The sequence below is a fragment of the Pyrgilauda ruficollis genome, unplaced genomic scaffold, assembly GCF_017590135.1.
Source record: "Pyrgilauda ruficollis isolate IOZ18807 unplaced genomic scaffold, ASM1759013v1 scaffold72, whole genome shotgun sequence".
NCBI classification, from domain to species: domain Eukaryota; kingdom Metazoa; phylum Chordata; class Aves; order Passeriformes; family Passeridae; genus Pyrgilauda; species Pyrgilauda ruficollis.
Window position 1 is genome coordinate 569,508 of NW_024529044.1, and position 26,860 is coordinate 596,367.

At 63.2% G+C, this 26,860-nt stretch overlaps 2 protein-coding genes across 3 annotated transcripts in view; one reads left to right on the forward strand and one right to left on the reverse strand.

The window, feature by feature from the left end:
* Positions 1 to 12,163, forward strand: part of BAIAP2 (BAR/IMD domain containing adaptor protein 2) — a 33,700-nt gene extending 21,537 nt beyond the window's left edge. Inside the window, exons 4-12 of the mRNA XM_041485674.1 lie at positions 1,937 to 2,112; positions 2,340 to 2,492; positions 3,930 to 4,157; positions 4,812 to 5,013; positions 5,448 to 5,649; positions 5,741 to 5,809; positions 5,995 to 6,157; positions 7,779 to 7,813; positions 12,033 to 12,163. Of these exons, the coding sequence (XP_041341608.1) occupies positions 1,937 to 2,112; positions 2,340 to 2,492; positions 3,930 to 4,157; positions 4,812 to 5,013; positions 5,448 to 5,649; positions 5,741 to 5,809; positions 5,995 to 6,157; positions 7,779 to 7,813; positions 12,033 to 12,102 (1,298 nt within the window). The 3' untranslated portion in view covers positions 12,103 to 12,163. The remainder of the gene's footprint in view (positions 1 to 1,936; positions 2,113 to 2,339; positions 2,493 to 3,929; positions 4,158 to 4,811; positions 5,014 to 5,447; positions 5,650 to 5,740; positions 5,810 to 5,994; positions 6,158 to 7,778; positions 7,814 to 12,032) is intronic.
* A 3,599-nt stretch (positions 12,164 to 15,762) lies between these two features.
* On the reverse strand, positions 15,763 to 24,775 carry AATK (apoptosis associated tyrosine kinase). 2 transcript variants are annotated; one of them, XM_041485879.1, is made up of 13 exons: positions 24,661 to 24,775; positions 23,573 to 23,714; positions 22,687 to 22,766; positions 22,454 to 22,572; positions 21,878 to 21,965; positions 21,670 to 21,803; positions 20,940 to 21,024; positions 20,205 to 20,326; positions 19,931 to 20,080; positions 16,783 to 19,849; positions 16,498 to 16,666; positions 16,085 to 16,312; positions 15,763 to 15,904 (listed from the first exon to the last, which is right to left on the reverse strand). In XM_041485879.1, exons 1-13 carry the CDS (start codon positions 24,703 to 24,705, stop codon positions 15,876 to 15,878), a joined length of 4,458 nt encoding a protein of 1,485 aa, XP_041341813.1. In that variant the 5' UTR covers positions 24,706 to 24,775; the 3' UTR covers positions 15,763 to 15,875. The 2 variants fall into 2 exon arrangements, with proteins under 2 accessions (XP_041341813.1, XP_041341812.1); XM_041485878.1 differs by lacking the exon at positions 24,661 to 24,775 and adding an exon at positions 23,904 to 24,086.
* Positions 24,776 to 26,860: the final 2,085 nt, after the last annotated feature.

Sequence of the window (26,860 nt, forward strand, 5' to 3'; positions counted from 1 at the left end):
TTGCAAAACCAGCCTGAGAGCAGGGGTGTAAATAAGGCTTGTACCTGCGTATTTAAATCCTGCTGAGAGCTGGAGCTCTCAGCTGCTAAGATCAGGGTTTCTCCCTGTGGTGTGGTGTCTGGGCTGGAGCCGTGCCTGACCCCGGGATGGGGATCCTGCAGGGAATCGTGGCAGGATGGGCCCTGTGCTGCTGAGCCAAATTAGCTGGAGCTGAGATCTTCTCACTCCTCACCTTCTCGTTCTTGGTGACCCAGTTAGTAAATTAAGCAGGATGATGGGGAAAAATTAAATTAATTAAATGAATGGGGATCGGGGTCTGTGTGTGCTCCTGCTATTTCAGGTGCTGTCAGGGTTGTGCTTTCCTTCCAGAAATGGGGCTCTGCAGGAGGGGGGAGCATTGTTCTGCCCCTTCCCCTGGGGTAGAAACTTCTTGTGGAGCTGCCCATGGTGCAGATGAGTGCGGGCAGCAGGGCTCGGTCCATCCCAGGCATAGCAGGGCTGTGCTGGAGGGGCTGGGGGCTCTCCAGGCTGGCACTGGGGCTGGCACTGGGGCACCATTCCCAGCTCCCATCGCCACTGCCAGGCTGCTGCCTCTGGGCTCTGTCCCTGTGCTGTTCCCAGGCTAATAATACCCGGGAGGAGGCGGCGTGCTGCTGTCCCGAGCCTTCCCCAGCGCTTCCTCCTCCTCCTCCAGGGGCTCTGTGTGCCAGGGGCTGCTGCTGCCTCTTCCTGTGCCACGCTGCCCCAGTGTCTCTGTGCTGGCACAGCCTGGCTGCTGCCCGGTGTTCCAAGTGCCATGCCCTGTGTCTCTGCTTTGGGGTGATGCCAAAACCTCCATCACTTCCACCTGTGTGCCCAGTGCCATCAGCTCAGCTCCCTTCGCTTATTTCTCCTCATGGCCACAGGCATTTGCCCTGGATTTTCTTGTTTTGGAGGAAAAAAATTCTCTTTGAAATAGGGTTGTTTGTTGCGAACTGGGTTTTTAATCCATTTCTCACCAATGCTCTTTCTCTCACCCGGCTTGGTGCAATGTGGGGAGTCCCAAAACCTGCTGGCTACAACCCTGCGCTGGGTTTTGCTCTCAGGGGGTGCTTGGAGCAGGGTGGGAGCCAGGAGCAGGTCCAGCCCCAAAATAATCCCCCTTTGAAGTCTAGGATGTCACTGAATCTTGCTGCTTTTGTTGGTTTGCTCCATTTTATGTATCTCTTAATAAATATTGTAGCATGCTAAAAATAACTGATAACCATGAAGAAGCAGCAAAGCTGCTCTGGGCCCTGAATTTCCAGTTTAATTCCCATCTCAGAGAAGCTTGGGCTGCCTGAAGCGGGTCCAGCCCTGCCTGGGCTGGGGGTGTTGTGGCTTTCCAGTGTAGTGGTGCTGCTGTCCTAGGGAAGAGGTGGTGGCAAGGAGGTGTGACAGTGTGGGACAGCAGTGGGTGAGAGGTGCTGCTCTCAGTGGCTGCTCCCCTGCTGCCACATGGCAGGTGGAAGCTGGGAGCATCCAAAGGGATGGAGGGAGGACAAAGTGGCCGGGTCAGGGTGCTGGGGGCACCTCGTGTGTTGTGTTCAGGGAGGCTGGTGCTGCCCTGTGGTCTGGAGTCCCCTGTGCCACCTTTCCATCACACAGGGCAAAGCAGCTGGGGGTTTCCCCCATGTGCTGCTGCTGTGCCAAGCATAGCACTGGCAGAGCCCAGCGTGGTACAGCCATGCTGGCACCTGTCACATTGGGAGAGCAGGAGCCAGCAGAGGAGCCTCTGGCTGCCAGCCTGGCAGTGCCACCGTGTCTGCCAGTCCAGGGTGTGGCACCAGGGAGCAGCCAGGACGTCCTGTGCCAGCGTGTGGCACTGCCCAGCAGCACCTCTGTGTCCCCTGTGGTAAATGCAGGCTGAAGGCACTGCCGAGAGTTTCAGAGGTGCTGGTGGCCCTGTGCGTGGCAGGGTCCCCGTGCCGTCCCTCGGCAGCGGGCAGGGCACAGCCAGGCCATGCTGGGAGCCGCGCTGCTTTGTGCCAGGATGAGCTGGGGGCTGCGGGGGCCGCTGCCAGTCCCGGGCCGTGGGGCAGCCCCGGCCCCCGGCAGCGCCTCCGAGCCCGGGTGGTGAGCGGGCGGCCGCGGGTACAGCTCGTCCCGTGCAGCCCACGGGCTGAGTCAGCGCCTCTGCGTGGGGGGCTCCGATGAGTAAGGGCGGGCTGGGGGGGCTGTGCAGGCACACGTGAGTGTCCCTGTGTGTGTCCCGTGCCGGGGTCCCGCCCGCGCTGCCCGCCCCCCTCCGCGGCTGCCGCGGCACCGCCCGCCCCACAGCGCTGCCCGCAGCCCCCTCCCTGCTCCTCTCCCTCTTCCAGTACATCGAAGCCATCAGCAACAAGCAAGGGGAGCTGGAAAACTACGTCTCCGATGGCTACAAGACAGCTCTGACGGAAGAGAGGAGACGGTTCTGCTTCCTGGTGGAGAAACAGTGCGCGGTGGCCAAGAGTGCCATCACCTACCACGCCAAGGTGAGTGGGACCTGCCAGAGCCAGGCCTGGCTGCCCTGGCACTGGGTGGATGCTCCCAGCTCTAGCTGCATCCCATAGAACAGCCTGAGATCCCAAAAGCCACAGCTGGTGCAGCCCCTGCAGCTCAGGGACTGAGGGGGTGCTGGACCAACAGGTGACTCCAGGGAAGGTGCTCCAGTAGGAGCAGCTGCTTCAAATCCCTCTTGCCCAGGGTAACTCCACATCCCTCCTGCCCGTGTCCTGGACCAGGGCTGGAGCTGCCCCCTGCCCGCCTGGGAAGCTGCAGCACCTGCATGGGTCTGGAGCAGGATCCATCCAGACGAGGGCTGGTGCTGCTCTGCAGCCTCGTGCTCCCGTTCTGGTTGTTCCCCACCACCGCCCTCCGTGGCTCACAGCAGCCATCTGTCACCGCCACGCTTGGCACTGGAGCAGGAGAGGGAGCTGGATTAGTCAGCTCTGTCCTGGCACATCCACAGCATGGATCCACGCTTGGCTTGGCGAGCGGAGTGCAGGAGGGGAGAAGCACTCCCCAGGGCTGGTGGTCAGCAGGAACGAACCAAAACCTGCAGCAGCACACACAGAGGCTGATTTTGCAGGAGGGACTTTGCTGGTGGCTCATCCAGAGTGTGCTGTGTGTCCTGCTAAAAACTCCATCCTGCTGCTGCCTGTGGCTCCTGCAGGATGCTCCACAGGATCATGAGGCTGGACCCGCTGGCTGGTGTTGGGGAAATATACAGGGGCATTGAAATTGGATTTAGTGGGGGATTTTGATATGCAGAATCACATTTTGTCTCCAGAGGAGGCAGAGCAGAGACATCGGATCACCCTTGGGAGTGACCTCGAGGGGGTTGGGACATCTTCCCCCTCTGAGTCACACAAGGGGATGCTCGTACATTCTGGGTGAAAACGGACAAGTTTGGCTCCATCTGTTTACCCCTTGGAGCATGGTAGCAGGTGGCTGCCAGTCCTGCAGGCAGGGAGCAGTGGGGCTTGGATGCAGCACAGGGGCCTGGAGGCCACTGGGGCTGAGCACCCCACAGAAGCAGCTCATCCCTCGGGATGTGGGGACAGCCTGGAGCACAGGCTGTTCCCTGCCAAGCTTTCAGCCTGGTTTTATTTCTCTGCTCCACATGGGGCCCAGCTCCCTGCCCAGCTCCCTGCAGCCTGGGGATGCTGTACACAGGATATCTTGGAATAAACTGGGGAGATGGATTACCTTTCCCTTCCCTCATTCCCATTCTTCATTATGCCTGCTTGGCTCTGCTGCCATCAGAGCATGGAAGCTGGATGTCCCTGTGTGTTATCTTGCCTGTGCCATGCACAGAGCCATCGATCAATCCCAGACCAGCGCAGCCCTGGATCCATGTGGTGCTGCCCAGGGAAGGGGGGCAGAGCACCTGTACCCCTGTGTCTCGACACCTCGTTTTGCTCTTGCAGGGGAAGGAGATGCTGACACAGAAGCTGCCGCTGTGGCAGCAATCCTGCTCGGACCCCAACAAGATCCCGGACCGCGCCATACAGCTGATGCAGCAGATGGCTGCCAGCAGCAATGGCACCATCATGCCCAGCCCTCTGTCCACATCCAAGTCCAACCTCATCATCTCTGATCCCATCCCTGGTGCCAAACCTCTCCCTGTCCCCCCGGAGCTGGCACCTTTTGTAGGAGTAAGTATCTCTGTGGTGGAGGCTGTCCTGCCCTTCTGAGCAAAGCCGGAGGGACGAGGCCAGGCCGGTGTCACTGCTGTCCTCGGCAAGTTGCCCTTGGATGGGCTGTCACTGATGGCAGGGATGGCAGCTCCGTGCTGAGCCATCCTGGGATGTGGGGAGGAGCCTGACCTGGGGATGGGCAGCCTGTCCCACCCCATCCCACCAGAGTCACTGAGCTCTGGCAGAGCAGGGGCTTCCAGGTGCTGTTGGGGGACCTACGGGCTGGACCTGCCTGTCCAGGCTGGTCCCCAAGCTGTGGGACTGAACCCAGGTACCCCAGTAACTGCAGGAGAGAGGCCTGGAGTGACCCATGGGGTGAAGGACCCTTTAGAAGAGGGTGTCCTGCTGATGTGGAGACACAAGCTGAGCATAGAGCAGGGAACTGGCAGGTTCAGGGGAGCTCAGAGCAGTAAGATACCATAGAGAAGACCCCCATTGCTCCCCCCAGAGCAGTTTGGTTTGGCTGGGAACTAAACCCAACAGGACGAAGCTTCGGTTTGCCTCTCTCCCTGGAGCTGTGTCCCACTGGGGAGCTGCAGTGGGATGGCCCTGGAGCTGCAGGGGGTGCCCTAATGAAGCCACTCCATGTCCCCCTCCCCTCCTCTCTCGCAGCGCATGTCGGCACAGGAGGCCATGCCAGTGATGAACGGAGTCTCAGGCTCTGACAGCGACGGGTACAACCACTGGTCTGAGATGAAGCCAGCACAGCCCAAATCTTTATCTCCTCCCCAGCCTCAGAAGCAGCTGAGTGACTCTTACTCCAATACACTCCCAGTTCGCAAAAATGTGGCACCGAAAAACAGCTACGCCTCAGGTGAGGCCCCGGCCCCGCTGCCGGGGGCCCTGGAGCCAGCTCTGCCCCCAGGAGAGCTCCAGGGGGATGGGGGGGATGATGGTTGGGGGTGCTGCTGGTGGGGGGACAGTGACCACAGCATCCCTTTGGTGTCAAGTGCTGCTCGTGCCTCCTGACCTGGGTGTTAGGAAATGTTGGAGCTGGGCTCTGCCCTGGGGTTTCACAGGATTTCCAGGAGGAAAACCTTGTGGAATGTGGCACAGGGAACCTGCTCCCTTTGCCGTGGCTGGTGGGTGATGCTGAGAGCTTGATCCTGTTTGGTGAGGGGGAAGGTGTGAGTCACATTGAAGGTTGTAGTGTGACCTGGACTGAAGTAAGGAGAGATGGGGACCCTGTGCCTGGGGATGGCCTTGGGATGAAGAATTTGGGGCACCCACTAGTGTCTGTTCCCTCAGCTGAAAACAAGACACTGCCACGCTCCAGCTCCATGGCCGCCGGGCTCGAGAGGAACGGCAGGACGAGGGTGCAGGCGATTTTCTCGCACGCTGCCGGGGATAACAGCACCCTCCTGAGCTTCAAGGAGGGGGACCTCATCACACTGCTGGTGCCCGAGGCCCGGGACGGCTGGCACTACGGAGAGAGTGAGAAAACCAAAATGTGAGTGTGCTGCGTGTCCCCGGGAGCAGCCTCCTCTGGGCCCTCCATGGTCAAACCTGGCTTTGGCTTCATCCCCGCCTTTGCCTTTCAGGAGGGGCTGGTTTCCTTTCTCCTACACACGGGTCCTTGACAATGATGGCAGCGAGCGGGTCCACACCAGGTAGGAGCGTCGTGTGGGGTGACAGGGAGTCTGTGTCCTTGGGAGTTAGGTATTCCTTAGGAACTCTCCTTAGGAATAGCAGCACAGCAGGGTGGTTGCTGGCTCTGGGTGGCTTTTCCATGAGCGGATGGGTGGTCTGGGGGTATCTGCATGGAGCTGACACCTCTGCTCTGGGCCCCCCCCAGCCTGCAGCAAGGAAAGAGCAGCAGCACTGGCAACCTGCTGGACAAGGATGACATCTCCATCCCGCCGCCGGACTACGGCATGGCCTCGCAGGCCTTCCCGGCACAGGGCGGCAACACCTTCAAGCAGCGGCCGTACAGCGTGGCCGTGCCCGCCTTCTCCCAGGTGAGCCTCTCCCGCCGGCTTCTCCCACTCCATGGGGGTGTTTGAGCACTGGGGGATGCTGGAGCAGCTCCCTGGGCACAGTCCCTGCCGTGCTGCCCGGGGGTCTCAGCTCCCTGTCCCACTGGGAGGGGATGAGCGGGAGCGTTCCCGGTCCCGGCGTGCGGCGGATGCCTGAGGGTGCCGAGGGCGGCTCTCCAACCTCTGTTCGTTGTTTTAGGACTACCTAATGCCCTATGGGTGTGCAATTAAAGACTATTCCAGTGGCCTCTGCCAAGCACCCTCCGCTCACTACAAGCCTTACATTAGGTCGACAGCTGTAAGTCCGACGCTTGCAATGTTTCCCTTGGGATTTATGGAAATTGGCTGTTTTGTGCCTGGTGATCTGCGTGCCTTGCCTGGACCCTGCTCCTGCCCAGCACCTCTGCTGGGGTGAAGGGATGCAGGGAGCCCATGGATGGGGAGGAGCAGGCAAGGCACGGGGGGCAGTGGCACAAAATGGCCCCGTAAACCCCCAAAGGACAACACTTGCCGACTCCATGGGAGTCTCCCACCAGAAACAGGCTGCTCACAGGCAGCTGGAAGTGTTTTCTCTGGCATGTGCCACTTCAAGCCGGTGACAGTCCTGTGGGGACACTGGGGCAGATCCTGGACAGGATTCCGATGTCCAAAGCAAGCCCAGGGCTTCTTGGATAACAAGCCAGGGAGGATACACAGCAGATGGGATCAGCCTAACCCAGGAGCTACTGGTGTAGGGGAGCTGTCCCACCACAATGAGGGGATGAGCCACGCTGGCATCATGTGCTGGTAGAGGGGAGAGGATGAGGAGGGAGAGAGAATGGCAGTCAGCACTGACCCTTCCACAGGACACGTCAGATGGGATCTGGTCCTCTCTGTAGGGAGTGGGGTGGAAGCACAACCCCACTTCTTGCTTTTTTGCTGGAGTTTTTGAGCAGGATTTGCTGCTGGGACTGGGAGCATTCCTGGGAACGTGGGAATGTGGGTCTCTGGTTGCTGGTGCATGGCCAGCTCAGAGGCCAGAGCCTTCCTCTTTCCTGGAGTTTTCTCCGTGTTTGTCATGGAGAGCAGAGCGGCTCCAGTCGTATCCCAGGGCAGGCCCTTGCTCAAGAAGGGATGTCCTTGAGGGACGTTCTCCAGGCCTGATCCCCACTTGCCCCTCAGTCCCTGCAAAGCCTTCTCAGCACCGGCTCAAGGAGAAAATGGTCCAAAACCCTGTGGGTTTCTGGTGGGAGTGAATACAGGCAACCCCTCTTTCCACAGAACATTTCACTGGTGTCTCTCAGTCGTGCAGCCCCTTTCCAACAGTCTCAGCAGCAGCCAAAGCTGTTCCTCAGAGGAGCTGGGCAGAGCAGAGCAGGGCTCTCTCCCAGCAGTTGCTTTTCCATGTCTGGCCAGATAAATCCTACAGGGAGTGGTGGAACTTCACTCCCTGCTGTCTGAATCCCACTCCAATCATCTCCATATCTCCCTTTCCTCTCCAAATGCATCAGCTCTTGGCCCTGGGTCCTGATGCACTTTGGTTTGTTCATGTGACCCTCTGGTGGCACCTGAGCAGGCACAGCCCACATGTTCCTCACTGTCCTTCCTCCTCTCTTCTCCTCAGGGTCTTGATGACTACGGGACAAGGTCTGTCAACAGGTAAGATGTCACCTTCCTGTCACATTCCCTGCGAACTGTTGGTGTTGGCTGTGGGCGAAGCCGTGGGGCTGTGTCCCCACAGGGGTCCCTGCATGGGCTCCCCGGGGACTGGCAGTGGCTGGGATGGGGCCAGGTCTCATCTGTGAGAGTGGGAGGACCCAGGGAGGGCAGGTCCCAGGGCCAGCCTGGTGTCCCCAAGCTCGTGCTCCTCCAGAGAGTCGCATCTCCCAGCCTCCTCCGGGCTCACGCCGGGGTAGGGAAGCCACGCAGAGCCCACGCTCCGGGGCCTTTCCCCAGCACCTTCTCCATCCCCTCTGCCTCGGAGCTGCCCCGTCTCGCTCCTGGGGCTGAGCCCAAGCCCGTAGCTGGGTGGAGCTTGCTGCCCGGCAGTGATGGGTCCTGCGGTGCCGTGAGCTCGGTGCTGCCCCGCGGCCACTCTGGCATCTCTGTGCTTTGTTCCGCAGCGGCAGTGGCAGTTTGGTATCAACGGTGTGAGGACACCTGGGCTCGCAGCGGCCCCTTGCTGCTTGGAAGAGCTTTCTGCTTCTTTCCCCCCCCTTTTTTTTTCCTTCCCTTTCGTTTCTCTTTCTCTACTTCTTTTGGATTTGAAACTCTTGTGATCTTCAAGGAAACCATGGTGCTTCTCACCCCTCCCTGGTGTTCACAGTGCCCTTGTTTCTGAAGCCTTTTTGGAGCAGAAACTGCTGCCAGGTCTGTGCTCACAGCCCAGGCGCAGTTGTCACTTAGTGGGACCCGGTGTTTGTCCTCCCGTGTGATGTTAGCGATGCACTGTCCCCCCCAGGGGCCGCGCCGGCCGCCCCGCACGAGCCTGGACCAAACTCCCAGACTGGATCACATATGCATGGCCTCTGGTGTCCGTACTGTTACTGAGCATCCGGGATGCCCGCGCCCGGGATGCCGTTCCCGGAGGGGGAGCAGCGTCCCCGCGCCTCCCCCTCGGCCTGATCCGCTTCCATCCCACCGCGGTGACTTTGGGAGAAGCGGATGGCACAGAGCTCCCGCCCCGGGGAAAGGGCTGCTTCTGGGCTGGGGTCCCGCCGGCTGTGGGAACCCCCCCGAAGGGTTACTCCTGGTTGTTTTATAAATATATATATATATATTTTTTGTAGCAAGGTATTGTTACCTCACGCTAGGGCTGGGGCTCCAAGGACTGCTCGCATGCCCAAACCAGGCTTGAGCAAGGCAGTGTCCAGGGGGCTCCCACCCCGCACTGGGGTCCCGCTCCGCACTGGCCTGGCCGTAGCCCTCCCAGTGCCCGTGGCCGTCTCCACTGCAAAGCTGTTCACGCTTTTTTCTGATGTGATTTTTAAGACCTCTGACATTGCCTGTTTACTGGGACATTGCTGGCAATAGACCCCCCCACCCCGGACCAGTTTTTGGATTATCTCCTCGCCTGTGGGCACACTGTTCTGAGCCCCTCCTGCATCGATGTCTGAATTTTGCTAAGGATTTTTAACCCAGGATATTTCACGATGAATGACTGAATGTAGAGGGGGGAAGAAAAAAAACAAAAAACCACAAACCCAGCCGAGCAAAGCCTGTGTGGAGATTGTAAAGTGCTGAAAAACCTTTTTTTAAAAGCCAGAGAGAATTGTGCCCTGTACTGAGTTATTGTTTGAATAAAAGTTTTATTTATTGCATTGAGCTGGGCCTCGGTGTCTTTTTCGGCTGCCGTGCCTGCGTGCTGCCCTCACCGCCTGCATCGCCCACCGCGCATTCCCAGGCTGTGTTTTTGTTCCCTGCTCCGTCCCTGGGGACGCTGCCTGTGCGCGCTCAGCCCTGCCGGCACTAAACAGCTTCGCTGAGCGGGAGCAGCGACAGCTGCTTTAGAGCCGGGTCCCCTCCCTGAGCATCTGAGGGGTGATGCTGCTCCTGCTCCCGCATGCCAAGGCTCCAGCTGCACTTTCCCGACGGTGGGAAAGCGGCGATGGCCGGCACGGGGGGAAGGAAGCCGCCCCCTCCCTTCCGCAGCCCCCGCCGTGCCCAGCCGCTGCACTCCCACAGCTCCCGGCTGGCCGTGCCCTTCCTTCCCCTCCTCACAGCACCAGCAACTCAATAAATACGACTTTTCCTCCTTTTTCTTCTTTTTCCTCCTGTTTCCTCTGCCTGCCGGCGCTGCGTGTGGGGTGGCCAGCGGGCTCTCGGGCCAGGTGGCCACCGGCTCATGGCCTTAAGTCTCTCCTTAACCACGACCTTCTGTTCCCATCAAGCGTCCCAGCGTCCTCCAACCTGCCTTCTGTTTCCCTTGCAGCCCCGATGTTGAAGTGGCCAGGTTTTGAGGTGCCCTTGCCCGTAGTTAGTAAGTGACGGTGTTGCGGGGCCGAGCCCTGGGTGCGCTGGGCAGCGGGTGACGCCGCGGGGCTGCGCGGGGACGGTGCCACCGCTCTGCTTCCCGCTGCACCGGCCGAGCGCGTCCCCTCCCTCCGTCACCGCTTGTCCCCGAGCTCCGGGGCTCCCCGGCTGCCTCTGCTGCTCGCCCCGCTGCCGCGGCTGCGCTTGCCGGGATGCTGAGCTGCTCCTGCTGCTCGTGCTGCCCCGCTCCCCGTGACCAGCTCTTTGGTTGTAGGTGTCCGGTGGCCGCCGCTGGCCCCAGCCCTGTCCAGCGGCGCGGGGCACGTCCGCACTAACCGCAAGTTTTTTGAGCAGCTTTTATTGTTGTAGACTCGACCCAGGAGCCTCCTGGTCCTGGCCCCAGGGACGGGATGCAGGAGCCTCCCCAGGAGTCGAGACCCTCCTCGCTGGCACTGCAGAGCCTGGAAAGTCCCTTCCCCATTTCTCTTTGATCCATGAGCTGCTTTCCCTGGAGCTGCAGACTCCATCCCAGTGGCTCTTCTCTGCCAGTACAGAAAGAGTTAAATGAGCCCCGGGTGACTCATCAAAGCAACTTTTCCTCTCCCTCCAGTCCTGAGAATCTATTTTGGCATCTTGGGAAGGAAAGTGATCTAAGCAGCTGCATTAATTAGGTGTGAAATTAATTACCCTATTTTTAAGCAAAAGTCATTTATCTTTTAAGGAAAGAAAAAGCAAACGTGGAGAGGTGAGGGATGGCAGAGATGGGGCCTGGGGCTGACAGTGAGTGCCTGTCCCAGAAGGGTGCAGGTCCCAGCATCTTCCTTTCTGCTCTGGGAGATGTCTGGGGACATCCCAAAGCTTCTGGGGACATCCCAAAGCTTCTGGGGACATCCCAAAGCTGCTCGGTGCAGGGTGCACACGGTAACCACGGCACTTTACCTGAACCCACGTCAGGGGTAGCAGGGCTGTGCCCCCACGGTGAGTGACCGGCCAGAGGCCCAGCTGTGGGACCTGGCGTGGGGGGCTGTGGCCATTGCTCCCACTGGGGACAGAAGGATTGTGTGGCTCCTGAGAGGGCTGGGGGCAGTGGGCAGATGAGACAGAGGGGCTGCAGGGAGGACCGGGGGTGCTTGGTGGCTCCCCAGGCAGCTAGAGGGACCCCCAAAGCTGCCCACACCCCCCAGAAATTAACTCCTGCTGGGAAAGGACAGAGGGGACCTCCTGGAGAAGGGGTAAGGATGCTCCCCGTGCCAAGGCAGTCCTTGCACCCTGTCCTGGCCAGGTGACAATGGCAGCAGGAGGGTGCTGGGGACACCCCAGGTAGGTGAAACCCAAGGTCAGCCTGTCTGGGCCCTGGTCTCTGACAAGCTCATCAAAGTGTCCTTAGTCTCCCACACTCTTCCTCTTGGATTTAACTTCCCCAGAGGCAGCACAAGGGCTCTGCAGGGAGCTACCAGCTCTGCCCTTGGCCAGGAGTGAAGCCATAACCCCCTGCTCCAGGGCTGGGTGATCCTGCAGTGCTCCCATCTGTGGGAACTGTTGGAGTGCAGCCTTGGAGGAGGCTGGAGCAGCTTCATCAGCCCTGGCTCCCAGTGGCATCCCCAGCTTTAGGCTGAAGGAGAGTGAGGTAGGAGAACATCCCCCTGCAGCTGCACTTGGCTCATCTCTGACCCACCGCGGCTTAGCTGGGAGAGGAGCAGAGTTGTGGGGGCAGCTGAGGAGTGGAGGCAGCTCAAGGAGTGGGGGCAGCTTGGACGGGGGCTCCACAAGGCAGAGCTTTTCCAGTTTAAGTCCTTCCCAAATGCTGCTGGTCCCGGGGTCTTGCCAGTCACCGCTCGCTGTGCCGGTGCCCTGTCCTCTCCAGGCCTCCACACCCTGTTAACTCTTCCTTCCTCTTCCTGCACAGGAACCCTTTTGCCAACGTCCAGCTGAAGCCAACGGTGACAAACGACCGCTCGGCCCCGCTCATCAGCTGATCCGGGAGCGCTGGCGCCCGCGTGGCACTCGCCACCTCCTCACCCTCCTCATCCTCCTCCTCGCTGCTGCATGTCCAGCTTCCCAGGACTCCATTTCTAGGCCGAAATTATTAATCCTGCTGCTTTGAAAGCCAAAGGCTCAAGCTAGTGCCCTAGTTCTCTCTTCTCTAGACTCCCTCGGTGGCAGGGGGTCACAGCGCTGCCATGTCACCTGTCCTGTGCCTGTGCTGAGTGTGGTGGCACTTCCTGGAGTCAGGGCAGCGTGTCCCAGAGCCGGGGTGGCTCCCAGGCCCAGCAGCAGCTTGCTGCGGGTGGGGAAATGGGCTCAGCTGGAGAACAACTCTCCGTGGGCTCACAGTGCTCCAAAGGGGCAGCAAGGCAGAGAGAACACGGTGCCCCTGCTCTCCCTGCCCAGACAGGAGGGACCCCCAGGCCAGGCAGGACACCGGGACACCCCGTGCAAGCCAAGGCATGGTGGGTGGCACAGGCAGCGCCCAGGCTCCCACCAGACCCCAGGTGCCCAGGCCATGCTCCGGGCTGGGACAGGGCAGTGGGTGCCAGCACTGCAGCCCCCGCTGGGACGGGGTCAGCTCCGGTCCCAGAGCTCCTGCTGTGCCAGGGCTCGGGATACTGTAGGGAATCACGGTACTGCTGTAAAATATAAGCTAGGAAAAAACCACTTGTGGAGGAGAGGGCAGTGTGTGAGCGAGCCTTGGTGTGCCCCTGCTCCCTGCAGACAGGAGCTCTCATCCAGACCTCTTGCTTGGCTGATTGCTCTTCCTCTATTCCTAGGGCTGCATGAGAGAGAGAGATAGAGATAAATATATATAAATATATATACACACACTTGCTAAGCTTACTGCTGGGGGTGCCCACAAGTAAGGAGGCTCCCGCAGCCCTTCCCGCAGCTCCTGAGTGACCAGGGTCACATCCTTGCTCAAAAACAGGGAGAAGAGAGTTTCCAGGCAGGAACTGTGTCTCCCATGGGTGAAGGCTTGAATCCAAACAGAGTTTTTGCTTTTTCCATTGTATTTCTCCTTTTGCACTTTCTGCTCACTGGTGCAGCATGTCCTGGTCCCCACAGCCCGGGCAGTGGCTGCTTGGCTGGGCACTGGGCAGGGCACAGTGTCCCCAGCCCAGGGAGCTCGGTCCCAGTCGGACATGGTGGCTCATCTCTCCCTCTGATGGGTTTTCCAGCTCTGCTGCAGAACAGCTTCTCCTGTGACTGCCCAGGCTCCGGCTCTGCACGAGGGCTCCCAGCTCCATGATGTGCCTCCTCTTCCTCTCCCAGGGCTGGAGCAGATGGGTGGGGGGTGGATGGGGCAGGGGCGAGGGAAAGGGCTCTGCTGGGGGGTGGGACAGTGGGTGGGAGGGCTGGTGGTCACAGCCCGAGCTGGGGACAGGCCTGGGGTCCCCTTGGCCACTGCAGTGTCCTCTTCCATCCCCGTGCCAGGGGCTGTCCCCTGGGCCCCCCAAGCTGCCACCCTGGCTCCAGCCAGCCCCCAGGGGCTTCGCTGCACTCCTGGCTCGGTGGCACCTGTAAGACGTAACCTGCAATAATTTTTTATGAGAAAACGTAATTTATGAGCAATTTAACCTCCCCCAGCCCTCCCTGCTGCAGCATTTCCCCTGGCCAGAGACTCCTGCCTGGCCCTGGAGCGTGGCCAGGGCCCTCCTGAGCTGACTCCATCCTGGGTGCTGGGCAATGATCGGGGCAGGAAACAACTTAAGATATTTTAAAAACTTTATTATTGGCCCGATGAGATTTGACACACATGCTGGGAGCTGTATGGAAATCAGCACTGATAAAAAATACAGCAATTATGACCCGTATTGAGAAAATAGACCATGTAAGAAGAGCCTTTCTATTAAAAAAGTTACCCAAGCCACAGCTCTGTCCTTATCCGCCCTCCGGGGCCGGGACCTGCGGCGCCATAGACCAAACCTGGGGTGTGGGGTGGGGGCTGCACCAGCACCCCTGGGTGCCAGGGGCTGAGCAACCCCCCCCTCCCAGTGTTGGGGGGTGCAGGGAAGGGGGGGATCAGGGGGTAGTAGGGTGGGTACTGACGGAAGGGAATCCTGGGAGCATCCCAGTCCTGTGTGGGCAGCAGCCCTGGGTGCTGCACCCCTGGTCAGGGAAGGGGATGGCCCCCCCTGTTGTAAAGGATAAGGAAAAAAGCTTGGGAGAATTGGGGTGGGATGTTACAGGCCAGGTGGGGGCTCAAATAAAACAAATAAGCACTAACTGCATAGTAGGGAGGAGGAACCAGCAGTGGGGGTATGGGGTGGCATGGCCACCCTGGGGCTGATGTTGGGGTCCCCCAGGGTCCTGGGCTGGGGAACAGCCCCTGGCCCCCACAAAAGCACCCTGAGCACCGAGGGCACTCCAGCTGGGACACAGCTCCAGGCTGGGCTGGCTATGGGAGAGGATGGGAGAAGGGTGGGTGAGTATGGGGACACCTGCCAGCACTGGTGCCAGGCTGGGCTGGGGACAGGCTCATCCCATGGGTCCTGGTGCCAGAGCTGTGTCCAGGCCAGGGTGGGATCACTCTGTGGCATGGAGCAGAATCCGACACCAGCCCCATCCCACGTGGATGCTGTCTGTGCAGTGTCCCTCATCCCTCTACACAGGAGCCAGGACAGGGGCAGGGGCTCAGGGGGGACATTTCTCACCTCAGGGTTTGGTCTATAGAGCCCAAAAGGAACCAGCCCTGAATTCAAGGTTTCGCTCAGCTCCGCTTACTTCTATTTCCTTCCGGAAGCTGGAATTGCACAATTATCCTAAGCCTCGAATGAATTTTAGAATAAAAACAAAACAAAGAAAGAAACAAACAAAACCCAAAACAGAACAAAGAACCACGAGCGCGCCCCCCTCCCCCCCCTCCCCAATAAGTCTCTTTGGCAGCAATAACTTAAAATCGCATCAATGTGGGGGTTCAGTCAACAGCAAGTTTTGGTTTTGGGGTGGGGTTGGGGTTGGGCTTTTTTAATAATTTTGTTTAAATACAAAAATAGTCAGGTTGGCGGGTCCCGGTGGGGGATACTCCCTCCACAACCAGCCCTCCACATGCTGCTCCCCACTACAATGGGCAAGGGTCCCAGCAGTCCTCAGGGTCCCCAGCTGGGACTGATCCCTGCAAACCAAGGGAGGGGAGCTCCAAAGCCATGGGGACCACTCTGGGTAGCTGGTGGCACCCCTGGCACAGGAAGTGACATCCAGACTGGCAGCAGCCAGTGGCCCCTTGGTCAGGAATGTTGTGGAGTGCCTCTGGGGCAGCCATGGGGCCGCTGTGGGACAGCCAAGCTGCCACAAGGTGCAAGACTGAGCACAGGGCACAGGGAGGGGGACAGCCCGGGGGAGAAGGGGTGTGGGGACAAACTGCCTCGGGGAGCATATATAGGCAAGAAGCCAAGGGGGAAGGAACTTCACTGGGGAGGACACTCCGCAAATGTTAGCAAGGTCAGGGCACTACCCTTGAAACGCTATAATTTATATATATATATATATGTATATATATATATATAAGTGTCTATTTTACACGCACGCTCACAGCCACCCGCACACGCGCACGGCGTCACCGTCACCCACCGCCTGGCCCCGCGGGGGCCGCGCCGGCCCCGCTCCCACTCGAAGCAGCAAACGAGTTCCTTGCGATAAAATCTGCCTAAAAACTGCCGAGCGGGGTCTGGGAGCCCACGGGCGGCCCCCGCGCCGGCCCCGCCGGCCCGCGCCGCCCCGGTGCCAGGGCAATGCCGGCTGTGTCCCGGCAGGCTCACTCCCGGTCACCGTCTTCGCTGCTGCCTGCAACGAGCGGAGAGAGCCATGAGAGGATCCCGTACCCCCACGGGACATCCAGCCCTTCGCAGGGGCCAGCGTCCCCATGGGACACAGGGACACGGTGTCCCGTGGCTCACAGCGTGGATGGCACTGGGACACGGCCGCTCTGGGCACCCACAGAGCAGCATCCCGAGGGGGACTCACCTCCTATGGAGTCCATGTCCGAGTCGGAGACGTGGGTGATGGAGAACCGGGACACCGGGGCAGGTGAGACCGTGAACCGGGAGAACTGGATGGGCAGCACCTGTTTCTGCGCCGGCACCAGGGCGGGCACGGCCGCGGGGGGCTCTGCTGGCGTCCCCGGCAGCGAGGCCACCAGGGACTGCTTCACTGGCATCAGTGGGAAGTCGTCATCCCACTCAAAACCACCGCCTGGGATACAAAGTGAGGGGGCTGAGCCCACTGTGAGCCCCACAACCTCTAACCCCATCACCCCATAAGTGGCCCTCCATCATGCCATAACTGCTGTCCCCATGACCCTATAATTGCCTCTTCATGATCCCATAACTGCTGCCACCACCCCACAATCCCAGCCCCAAGAGCTCCTGGTCTCTTACTCTCTTCCGAGGCGTTGCCGTCTGAAGAGTCATCGGAAGCTCCGAGCCTATCCGTGGGGCTGGGGGGGCTGCCACTGGCAGGGGGCTGCCCCGAAGGCGAGGGGGGCTGCCCCGAAGGCAGGGTGGGCTCTGGGAAGCTCTGCTCAGCCAGCTCCCGCGTGGGGCTTTCCTGAGGATGGGGAAACAGGAAGAAACCTCAGTGGGGGCTTGGCTGTAGACAGCTCCTACTTCCAAAATGGCATGGAGCCATTCCCAGTAGCTGGCCCTGTCCCCCAGGGCACCCACCTGGTCGAAGAGGTAGATGGTCACATCGTCGTAGAAGGAGACGGCCTTTTTCTTGCGCTCCAGGTCCTCGCAGAAGGACTCGGACAGCAGGCTGGGCATCTTGAGGAGGCTGCGCAGGTTCCGGCTGCTCTGGCTCTCGGCCACCACGATGGGCACGGCCGCCGGCTCCTCCTCGCTCTCCTCGCTCTGCTCCTGGATGTTGTAGCAGCGCAGCTCCTCATCCGACTCGTCGCTGTCTTCTGTGTCCTCCTCCTCCTCCTCTGGCTCCTCGCGGCGCTCGGGGGCAGCCGGGGCCGGGGAGAGACCCGGCAGTGATTCGCCCCCGGGGACCAGAGTGCTGGGACCCCCTGGCGCATCGCCCGCCCTGGTGCCCTCCAGGGACAGCCCCCGCTCCCCAAGCCCCAGCGCGGGGGTCACAGTCTGTTTGTCCCCCACTGTGGCCCCCCCAAGTCCAGGGACGCCCTCGGACACGCAGGTCCCTCCAAAAGCTGATGGCTCCCCAGGGCTCACTGGCACCGGGGTCAAGAGGAAAGTCTTGGGGGTCACAGAGCCCGGGGGACAGGTGTCTGTGTCAGGGTGCGGGGGGCTGCCCGGCACCAGCCCCGTGCCAGCGGGGCTCTGCTCGGTGCCAGGCACCTGCTCCGGTGAGCTCCCGGCCCCTGTCGCCACCCAGTCCCCCTCCAAAGCCACAGCCGCTGGCGTGGGCACTGCGACGCTAGGTGCTGCCGGGGGGCTGCCGGGTGCCCCCGGCGGGTGCAGCGGGTCCTCTCCTCGCCCTATGTCCTGCAAAGGGGAGCGGGGACCCTCCTCTGCCTCCGGGGTGCGGGACCCATCGCTGTCCCCCTCGTCCTTGTGGCCACGCTCGGCCTCGGCGTCGCAGTCGGAGAAATAGGCAGAGTCGCGGTACGGGCTCTTCTCGGCCAGGCCGGCCAGCTCGGCCCCCGGGCCGCTGGGCAGCCGCGTTTCGGGGGCCGCAGCCTCGCCCTCGCCCCCCGGCAGCCCCGGGGGAGGCTTGCCCAGCTGGCTGAAGGCCTCGGGCTCTCGGGACTCGTGGGGCTCCTTGAGCACGAACTCGGGGGACTCGTTGTTCTCGGTGTCGTAGCCGCTGTCGAGGGCCCGGGCCTGGCCGGCGGGCGCGAAGGCGCCGGGGCTGAGCACCTCGCAGGAGCTGGCCGTGGAGGGGATGTCCAACGACTCCAGCGAGTCCGGCGTCCCCACCTGCTTCTGCAGGGACCTGAGCGCCGGGGCCGCCTCCGCCCGCTCCGTGTATTCCCCGGAGAAGTCGGTGAAGACGCCGGAGGTCAGCTCGGCCGTGTCCTCGTCGCTGCCCTCGTCCACGCTGGGGAAGCTGCTGCTGGAGAAGGTCTTGTCCGGCGTCCGGTCGGCGTCGCTGGCGGCACAGGCGCCGCTCTCGGCCACGGCCTCCGCGGGCGCCTCGGCGGGCTCCGCTGTGGGCTGGGCGCCGTCCGCGCCGGGCTCGCCGGGGGGGCCGGGGCTCGGGGCGGCCGTGCCAGCCATGGGGGAGGCGGCTTCCCCCGGCCCCGCGGCGGCGGGGGGCAGCGGGCTGCGGGCAGGGCTGTCCCCGGCCGAGCTCTCCTCAGGGTGGGCATCGCGCGGGGCCCCCGGCGCAGGTGGCGGGGCTGCGGCGGGGCCCCAGGGCGCGGCGGGGCTCTCCGCCAGCGTGCCGGGCTGCGCGGGCCCGCAGGGTGATGAGTCACGGCCGTGCCAGGCCTGCCGCCGCGGGGAGGGCGAGCGGCACGGGGAGGAGGAGCCGCCGGCCATGGCGGGGGGCTGATCCTGCCGCGGGCGGAGGAAGTCGTGTCCCGGCGGGGACCCCCCGAGCTGGGGCTGGCCGCGGGGCACCGTGCCCAGCGGCTTGGCCATGAGCCCGCGGAAGGTGATCATGCGGCGGTAGCACCAGCTGTCGCCGGCCGGGGGCTCGCGGGGGCTGCCGCTGCCGATGTTGTTGTTGGAGGAGCTGTTGGAGGCCCACGGGTGGCGCTGAGGCGGGGGGCTGGCACCGGCGGGGGGGGGGGCGCTGGGGGGGCTCTCCTCGCCCAGCTCCAGCGCCACGCAGTCCGGCGGGGCCCCGCTCGGGCCCGCTGTGCCCCCGTACCCCGGGGGGCTGTAGGCGCAGTTCCCCGACGGCGAGACGCCCAGCGGGTCGGCAAAGACACCGGACTGAAAGGCGGGGACGGGCCAGTCCTGGCTGCCCGGCTGGGGGGGCTCCTCCTCCAGCAGGTACCCCTCGGCCCCGTGGCTGGGGGACGGCTCGTAGCCCCGCGGCTCCTGCCCGGGGCAGGGGTAGGGGTAGTACTCGGCGCACTCCCAGGAGCCCTCGGCCGCGGGTGCGTGGCCCAGCAGCGGCTCCATGCTCAGGGACACTGTGGGGCTGCCCGACTCCGAGTCGTAGGTGCCGCCGCTGCGGCCGCCCTGGGCTGTCCAGCAGGCCGGGGGCCGCAGGGCCCCCCGCTCGCCCACAGGGCTGTAGGTGCACATGGCGTAGTCCAGCTCGGCGCTGCCCTCGCCGGGACCCTCGATGCGGATGTAGTACTCGCTGCCCAGAGAGGGGCTGTGGGCACCCAGGATGGGCACCACACCGGGCGCCGGCACCCCGGGGCAGCCGGATGCCTTGCACTCGTAGCAGGATGGGGACACCCCCAGGCTGAGCCCTGCCGTCGTGGCCGGGTAATAGAGGTCGTGGTAGCGGGCAGCGCTGCTGGGGCTCAGGCACCCCAGGGGGGCCTGGAAGTGCTCAGTCTTGGTGTGCTCCCACTTATACTCGAAGTTGAGGCCATGGCTGGTCTCCATGACAGTGAGGATGTCGTCCCCGTCCGAGGGGAACCCGTCAGCCGAGAACTGCTCCAGCAGTGGGAAGGACGAGAGCTCGGGGCCGTGGTGGCTGCCGCTGGCGCTGCCGTTGGGCTTCATGGAATTCCAGCGCTTCTCAAAGTCCTCCTCAGCCTCCGTGGCCCCCTTGGCGCACAGGTAGGACAGCAGCAGGTGCACCTCCTCGGCCGTGGGACGCTGCTCGGGCTGCAGCCAGCAGAACTGCATCACCTCGTACCTGCCATGGGGAGCGGCCAGCGTCAGCCCGGCCCCCGCCCATGCCACGGGGCAGGGGAAGGGGGCACCTCGGGCTCCTCACCAGCGCTCCGACAGCGACAGCTTCAGCTGGGGCTTGGGCAGCTTCAGCTGCTGCTCCTTGATGGCGTAGGCCAGCACTTGGCGGTCAGAGTAGTGGTCGTAGGGCTGGCTGCCCAGCTCAAACAGCTCCCAGATGGTGACGCCCAGCGACCTGCGGGCATGGCGCCATGCTGGGGGTGCAGGGAGACCCCACCCTGCCCCGGACTGTCGACCCCAAAACCACCCCGATGCATCCCATGAGGCTGCAGCCCCCTGTGCCCCCCAGAGCCGCTCACCAGACGTTGCTGGCCTTGGTCTGGTCCACCACGAGCAGGTTGCCGTGCACCTCATCAATGAGCTCGGGCGCGATCCAGCGCAGCGGCACCCACAGCTGGTCGGCCGTCACGAAGTAGTCATCCTGCCAAGTGTGCAGGGTCAGTACGAGAAGAGAACGTCAATCCATGGCGTCAGGGACCAGCACTGCCACCCCCCACCATCGCTGCCCCCTATGCCCCTTGTTCCCCCACATCTGCCCCCGGCCTGTCCTGCACTGCTCCTGGCACCTACTGTCCTCTGTTGCCTCCCCTCCTCCCCCCCTCTGCCCCTCTGCTCCCCCAGCCGAGCCCCTCCAGACCCCCAGTTCGGCAGTCCCAGCTCTGCAGGAGCTGTGGGCAAACTGGAGAAGGACAGAGACGCAAATGGACGGGTGGGCAACCCCGGGCTGTGCTGGCAGCTGCCTGCAGGGTCCTGTGCCTGGCAGAGGGGCATGTCTGGACCAGCCCAGGCAGTGTCACCCCATTGGGTGGGTGCCAGGGCACACCGGGTGGCACTAAAGGTCCCTCACAGGGTGGTCTGAACCCCCCTGAACCCCAGCAAACACAGGGGTGCCCCAACACCGCTGGGGAAGGGGAGATGTGTGCGTGAGGGTGGGGGAAGGCTCAGTGGGGTTTGTGCCAGGGTGGGTGTGCGTGGGGGTACCGCGGGATCCCAGCACACAGCCCCAGCCCCCTCTTCCCTCCAACCAGCCTTACTTTGTACTTGCAGTGCGAGAGCCCGTAGTCCCCGATCTTCACGGTGAGGTCGGCGGTGAGGAGGCAGTTCCGCAGGGCCAGGTCGCTGCCAAGCAAACCCGGAGCTGTCACCGGCACCGAGAGCTCGGGGAGCACCCACCGGGAACCCGGCTGGGGCGGCCGTGCGGCGGCGGGGCTGTTCTCCGCCCGGCTCCGGGCGTGCCCATAACGCGGCTCTCAGTGCACAGCAGGAATGCCTGCCCGGCCCCAGCTGCACCGCTGTCCGTCCGTCCATCCGTCACACGCCGAGCCAAGCAGAAGGCGGCTGTTCCCGGGCAACGTGAGCCCTGGCACGGGGCCGGGCTCCTGGGCGGCTGCCCCGGCTCAGGGCGGGTCATGCAGCCGGGCACAGGCAGGACCCCTGCTGCAGCAGGGACCAGCAAGGCTGCGCTGCCCTAAGGCAGTCCCTCTGGGGGCCCCATGTCCCCCTCCCACAGCTCGAGCACCCTCGTGGGGACCCACCTGCAGAGCCAGGCTTGGGTGGGGACACTCCGGTGGCCCCCGACGGCAGCACGCCCCCTCCTCAACAAAATCACTGATGCTGGAGTCTCCATCTGCAACTCACTCAGCACCAGGATATTGTTGGGCAGGAGGAGCAGTGGTGGGGCAGGAGCACTGGCACCTCGGGAACCCACCCCCATGCAGACCCCGCACGGCTCCCCAGCTCCCCCCGGAATGCAGGACAGCCTACCTGTGGATGTAGTTGTTCCTGTGCAGGTGCAGGACGCCGCAGGCCACCTCGCATGCCATCCTCTGCAGTGTCAGCAGGTCCGGGGTCATGGCCTCGGCCCCCCGGCAGCTCCGCAGGTACCCCTTCAGGTCACCCTGCGGGCAATGCCACTGTCACCCTCGTGCCCAGCGCCCAGGGGGCACCACGGGCAGCGGGCACAGGGACTCACCAGCGGGCAGAACTCCATCACCAGCAGGTACGGGGTGACCTCGGCGCACTGGGCCAGGCACTGCAGCAGGTTGGTGTGCTGGAGGGCTCTGCGTGGGCACAGCAACGAGGGCGTTTGTGCACCGCTGCCCTGCCTGTGCCGGGACTGGTGTGGGAGGGGCGATGGCAGCCCCCCAGAACCATCACCCTTCCTGTGCCAGGGGAATGGCTGCAGTCCCCCAGGAGCCATCGTCCTGCCTGCACCGGGGCTGCCACAGGGGCTGCCGGGAGTGGGTACCAGCGCGTCCCAGCGCCCGGGATGTGTCACAAAGGGACATTTGTTCAGCTGTGCTGGGGCAGGAGCAGCCCTGTGCCCCCCCTGCTTGGCCCAGCTCTGCCCATGACTTCACTGCTGCCCCGTGGCATGGCTGTGGCCCCTCACAGCCCCGGTCCTGCCACGATGTAGGGACAGAACTGTGATGCCCCAGAGCAAGGGGCAGCCACGGCTCTGCCCGGCAGCTGAAGGTGGCACGGAGTAGATCTGCCCCCATGCCACAGCATCCTCTCTGCCAGCACTGTGGAGTGACCCCAAAGGTACCTGTAGGGCTGTGCTTCTTCCAGGAACTGCATCTGGTCCTGCACACTGGCACTAGCCTTCAGCTCCTTCACCACCACCTGGGTGCTGCTGATGCCCGAGTTCACCTCCCCCAGGAACACCTGGTGTGAGGGACAGGCTCATTCCTCCATCCGCACCCCAAACCCACCTGGCACAGCCGGAGCCCCACATCCCACCGGGGTGGGGTGTCCAGGGGTCCCTGGCCCTGGGCTCACCTTGCCAAACCAGCCATGCCCGATCTCCTTCAGGTACAGCAGGCTCTGCCGCCCCAGGTCCGCCGACTTGAGGAGCTGCACTGTAACAGAGCCCATCCAGCTGCCCGCGTGTCCCCCTGCCCACACATCCCCCTGCCCATCTGCCTGTGCTCCCCACCAGTCCCAGCCAAGCCCTGCTGTCCTCACCGTGCCACCTGGTGCCAGGCCTTCTGCCACCCCAGGATGCTCCGGAGCATCCATCCCCAGGAATCCTGCATCCCAGGCATCCTCGTCTCCAGGCATCCTCCCACGACCGGGGGATGTGGGGTATCAGTGTCCCCGAGCAGGATGGCAGCAGAGCTGGCTCCTTGCCCCTTCTCCTCCGCAGGGTGTGCAGAGCTGAGCCCGGCACAGCGCTGGCATTTAGCCCCTTCCCGGCCCCCCCGGCACAGTCCGGCCCCTCGGGAGCCCGTGCCAAGGGCAGGCAGCAATGGGGCCATTGTTGGTCCTTTCTGCCCCCCCCACTGTGGCCATTCTTTGGGCAGGGAGTGACACGGGGTGGGAGGGGGCACAACCAGGCGCCCCCCACATTCCTCTCCTACTCAGGGCCTTGTTTACATGGGACCAGGACTCGTGGAAGTCGCCGTTCAGGGTGGCCGTGTCCTGTCCCACCCCGGTGCTGCTCCCCTGGGCTGGGACACACAAGTGCGTGGAGGCAGGGACAAGGGACCCTCGCACAGGGGGACCCTGCAGCGCTCCCCAGGGACCTCGGCTGCCTGTCCCTTGCTACGGCTCTGCTGGAGCTGTCCCTCCACGGCAGGGGACACCCAGCATCCCCACGTCACCCCGTGCCCAGTGATGAGACCCCAGCCGTGGCATGCAGGGGTCCTGCCCTGCCCAGGCTTACCTGAACGCCCCGGCTGCTTGGCCATGGGCAGGGACACCTTGGTGAGGGGCAGGACATAGACCTCGGGGCCATGCTGGGGGGCAGGCGAGCCCTGGGCCGACAGCTCTGTCACGTAGTCGTCCCCCTCGGCGTTCTCAAACTCCTGGTTCAGGGTGCAGGGGGGTGACACACCGAGTACAGACAACTGACCCCACGGGCTCCCCACTGCTCTAGTGCCCCACACACCCCTCTGCCCCAACAGGCTCATGGGGGCCCAAAAATTCCCCCTCCCTGCACGCAACCCTGCCCGCACTCGGAGAAGGCACACCCTCCCCACCAGCCATCCCATTACCTGTCTGTGCCACCCCGGCAGCCCCCGGCTCCCAAAAGCCGCCCGGGCGAGCAGGTAGGTGACGGTGAGCATCTCACCGTGCCAGGCTGTGCCTCATGGCGCTGCCGACACCCCCAGCACCGCACCGTGTGCCATGTGCCACCGCGGGCCATGCGCGGACACCGGCCCGGCCGCTCGCACATAAATACGAGTGCGGGGGCACCAGGGGGTCACTGTCCCCCCCGGCACGGCGAGGTGCTCCGGCGGTGTGGGACGTTACACAACACCCGGCGTGTCCCCCCCAGCCTGACCCCCTCCCGCCGCGGGCGCCACAAGCCTCCACAAAAATCTCAGCAATTAGGGAAAAAGCGTTTTCTCGGCACATTCTGTGCCTGTGAGGTCAGGGTGCCTCCCACCCTCGGGGGCGTGCGGGTGGGACCGGGCCCTTAACCGTGGCGTGGCCTGGTCCCGTACGGAGCCGGGAGCACGGATGGGTCAGGATACGACCCCAAGGATCCTGAATCCCATAGATCCACGCTCTGTGGAGCTGGGATCCAGGATCCAACCCCCAGTGTGCTGAGCCTCGCAGCCCCAGCAGGCAGCAAGGGGCTGAACCTTTCCCTCCAAGTGCTGCTATCCTGAGCCAGGACACATCCAGCCCTGGCGCTGGGGTGGAGAATTCTGCACCAAGAGCCTCCAGACACCTCCATCCCTCACTGAGTCCCTGGGAAGAGCCCCCCACCGTGGCCTGGGAACCCCTCCCGGCCCCTCAGCTCACCTTGAAGCCAATGTCCCCCTTCTTGCAGCACAGACAGGCCAACATGAGGAAGATGAAGGTGAAGAGCCCCGAGAAGGAAACGGCCACAACAGCCAGCGAGGAGGACCAGGAGAGCTCACTAAGGGGGGTGCCGTCTGTGGGGACACGAGGTGGTCAGGGCTGGGGGCACCAGGGAAGGGTCACGGGGCATGGGGAAGGGACACGGCTGCACTGGCTGGGCACCGCATCCTCGGGGCACCAGCACACCCCAAATCCCAGCACCTGCCACCCCACTCCAGCTGTGCGGTGCCCCATGGGGTGGCAGGGCACACGGTGGCAGTGGAGGTGGCTGTGTCACAGCTGCCCATCCCCAGCAGGCCCCGCTGCCAGCTGCAGCTGCCACATTACTATTCTGCCCAGAGCTTGCCCTAACAACCGGCGCCGTTGTGGTGGGAGCAGCCGGAAGGTCATGGCACTGCCAGCGGAGCCGGTCACCGGAGACCCCCACAGCCCTGCAGTGCCTGGCTGGGACCGGTGCCCTGTGCTCAGCCATGAGCCTGGCACAGACCCCTGCCAGTGCCATGGTGCCCCTTGGGTCACCAAGCTGGTGCCAGGGATGCTCGTGGCACACACGTGGCTCCAGCACGTGGCCCACGAGCATCCCTGTCCCTGTGCCCTGGCCACACTGCCCTGCTCCGGAGCTCCAGAGCGGGCTCCCCTGTGTCCTTGAGACTGGCACCTCAAGGGCAACAGGGCTGGGGAAGTTTCTGCTGCCCTGGTGGGCACCGGCAGCACCCGCTGCTCCCCAGGCACTGCCCAGCACCACGCGGGGGGGGCACAGGGCACCCTGGCTCCCGGCATGGCCCCACGGGCCTTGGCACAGCCCAGCCATGCCAGAGAGCCGGGAAGGAGCTCCAGAGCCATCTTCTGAGGCTCGGGATGCAAAGCCGAACCTGGGAGGAGCGGGGGGCTGCGTGCCCCCCCTTTCAGCTGGTTTCCATGGTGAACACACTTTGTACCGCCAACGTCACCATTTTCCCTGGATAGTGGGACAGCAAAAGAGAAAATGACTCACTGAAAAGAGCCTTTGAACGGCAACGGGGAGCAGAGCACGGGGACAGGAGCCCATCCGAGGGGACCGTCAGCTGAGCTACCCCTCTGCTCGGGAACTGGAGGTTCCCAAAGAAGACAACAGGCCAGTGAGATCCAGCTGGTCCTGCCTCAGTTTCCCCACCTGCACAACCAGAGACCTGGGAGCCATGACCAGGTCATGGGCAAGGGCACCACCACTGCCATGGCCTACTGGCACCTTTCCTCCCACTGCCCACAGCCATGGCGATGGGAAGTGTGGCATCATCTCAGATGCCAAATTATCCCAAATCCAGGTCGGATGCACCTGCAGCAGCAGCTTCTGGAGCACTGGAGTTCAGGGAGCACCAGGACATGAGGGACACCAGGACACAAGGGACATCGGGACACAGGGCTGGCTGAGTGCAGCCTGAAGCACCCCAGGACTCTCAAGAGAAACCAGGGCCCCCAGCACATCCTGCCCTCCTTTCCCAGGCTCTGCCTCCCACTCTGCCAGCAGGAGGGAGGTTCCCCTGGCACCGAAGCCATGCCGTCCCCTGGCCTTCCTCAGCACAGGCTGAGAACGGCCAGCTCCGTGCACCCCCCAGAACGGCGGCCCCGGAGCCAGGGATCACCGCCCTCACCCAGCCAGACCCGCGGCAGGGGACTGCTGGGGGCTGGTGGCCATGGCGTGGTGGCAGCAGACAGGCCACAGCTCCAGGGACACCCGCCACGGCCTCACACCCAGCCCTGGCAAACGGGAGCAGAAGGGACACGGGGGAAAAGGGGGGATGCCAAATGCCGTGAGGTGCAGCAGGGTGCAGTGGGATGCAATGGAGTGTAATGGGGTGCAGCGGGGTGTAATGGGGGTGCAGTGGGGTGCAGTGGGATGCAATGGAGTGTAATGGGGTGCAGCGGAGTACAATGGGGTGCAGCAGGATGTAATGGGGTGCCACAGGGTGCAGCGGGGTGTAATGGGGTGCAGCAGGGTGCAATGGGGTGCAGTGGGGTGCAGCAGTCCCCTCCCACCCCACGGAAAGTGTAATGGGGTGCAGCGGAGTACAATGGGGTGCAGCAGGATGTAATGGGGTGCCACAGGGTGCAGCGGGGTGTAATGGGGTGCAGCAGGGTGCAATGGGGTGCAGTGGGGTGC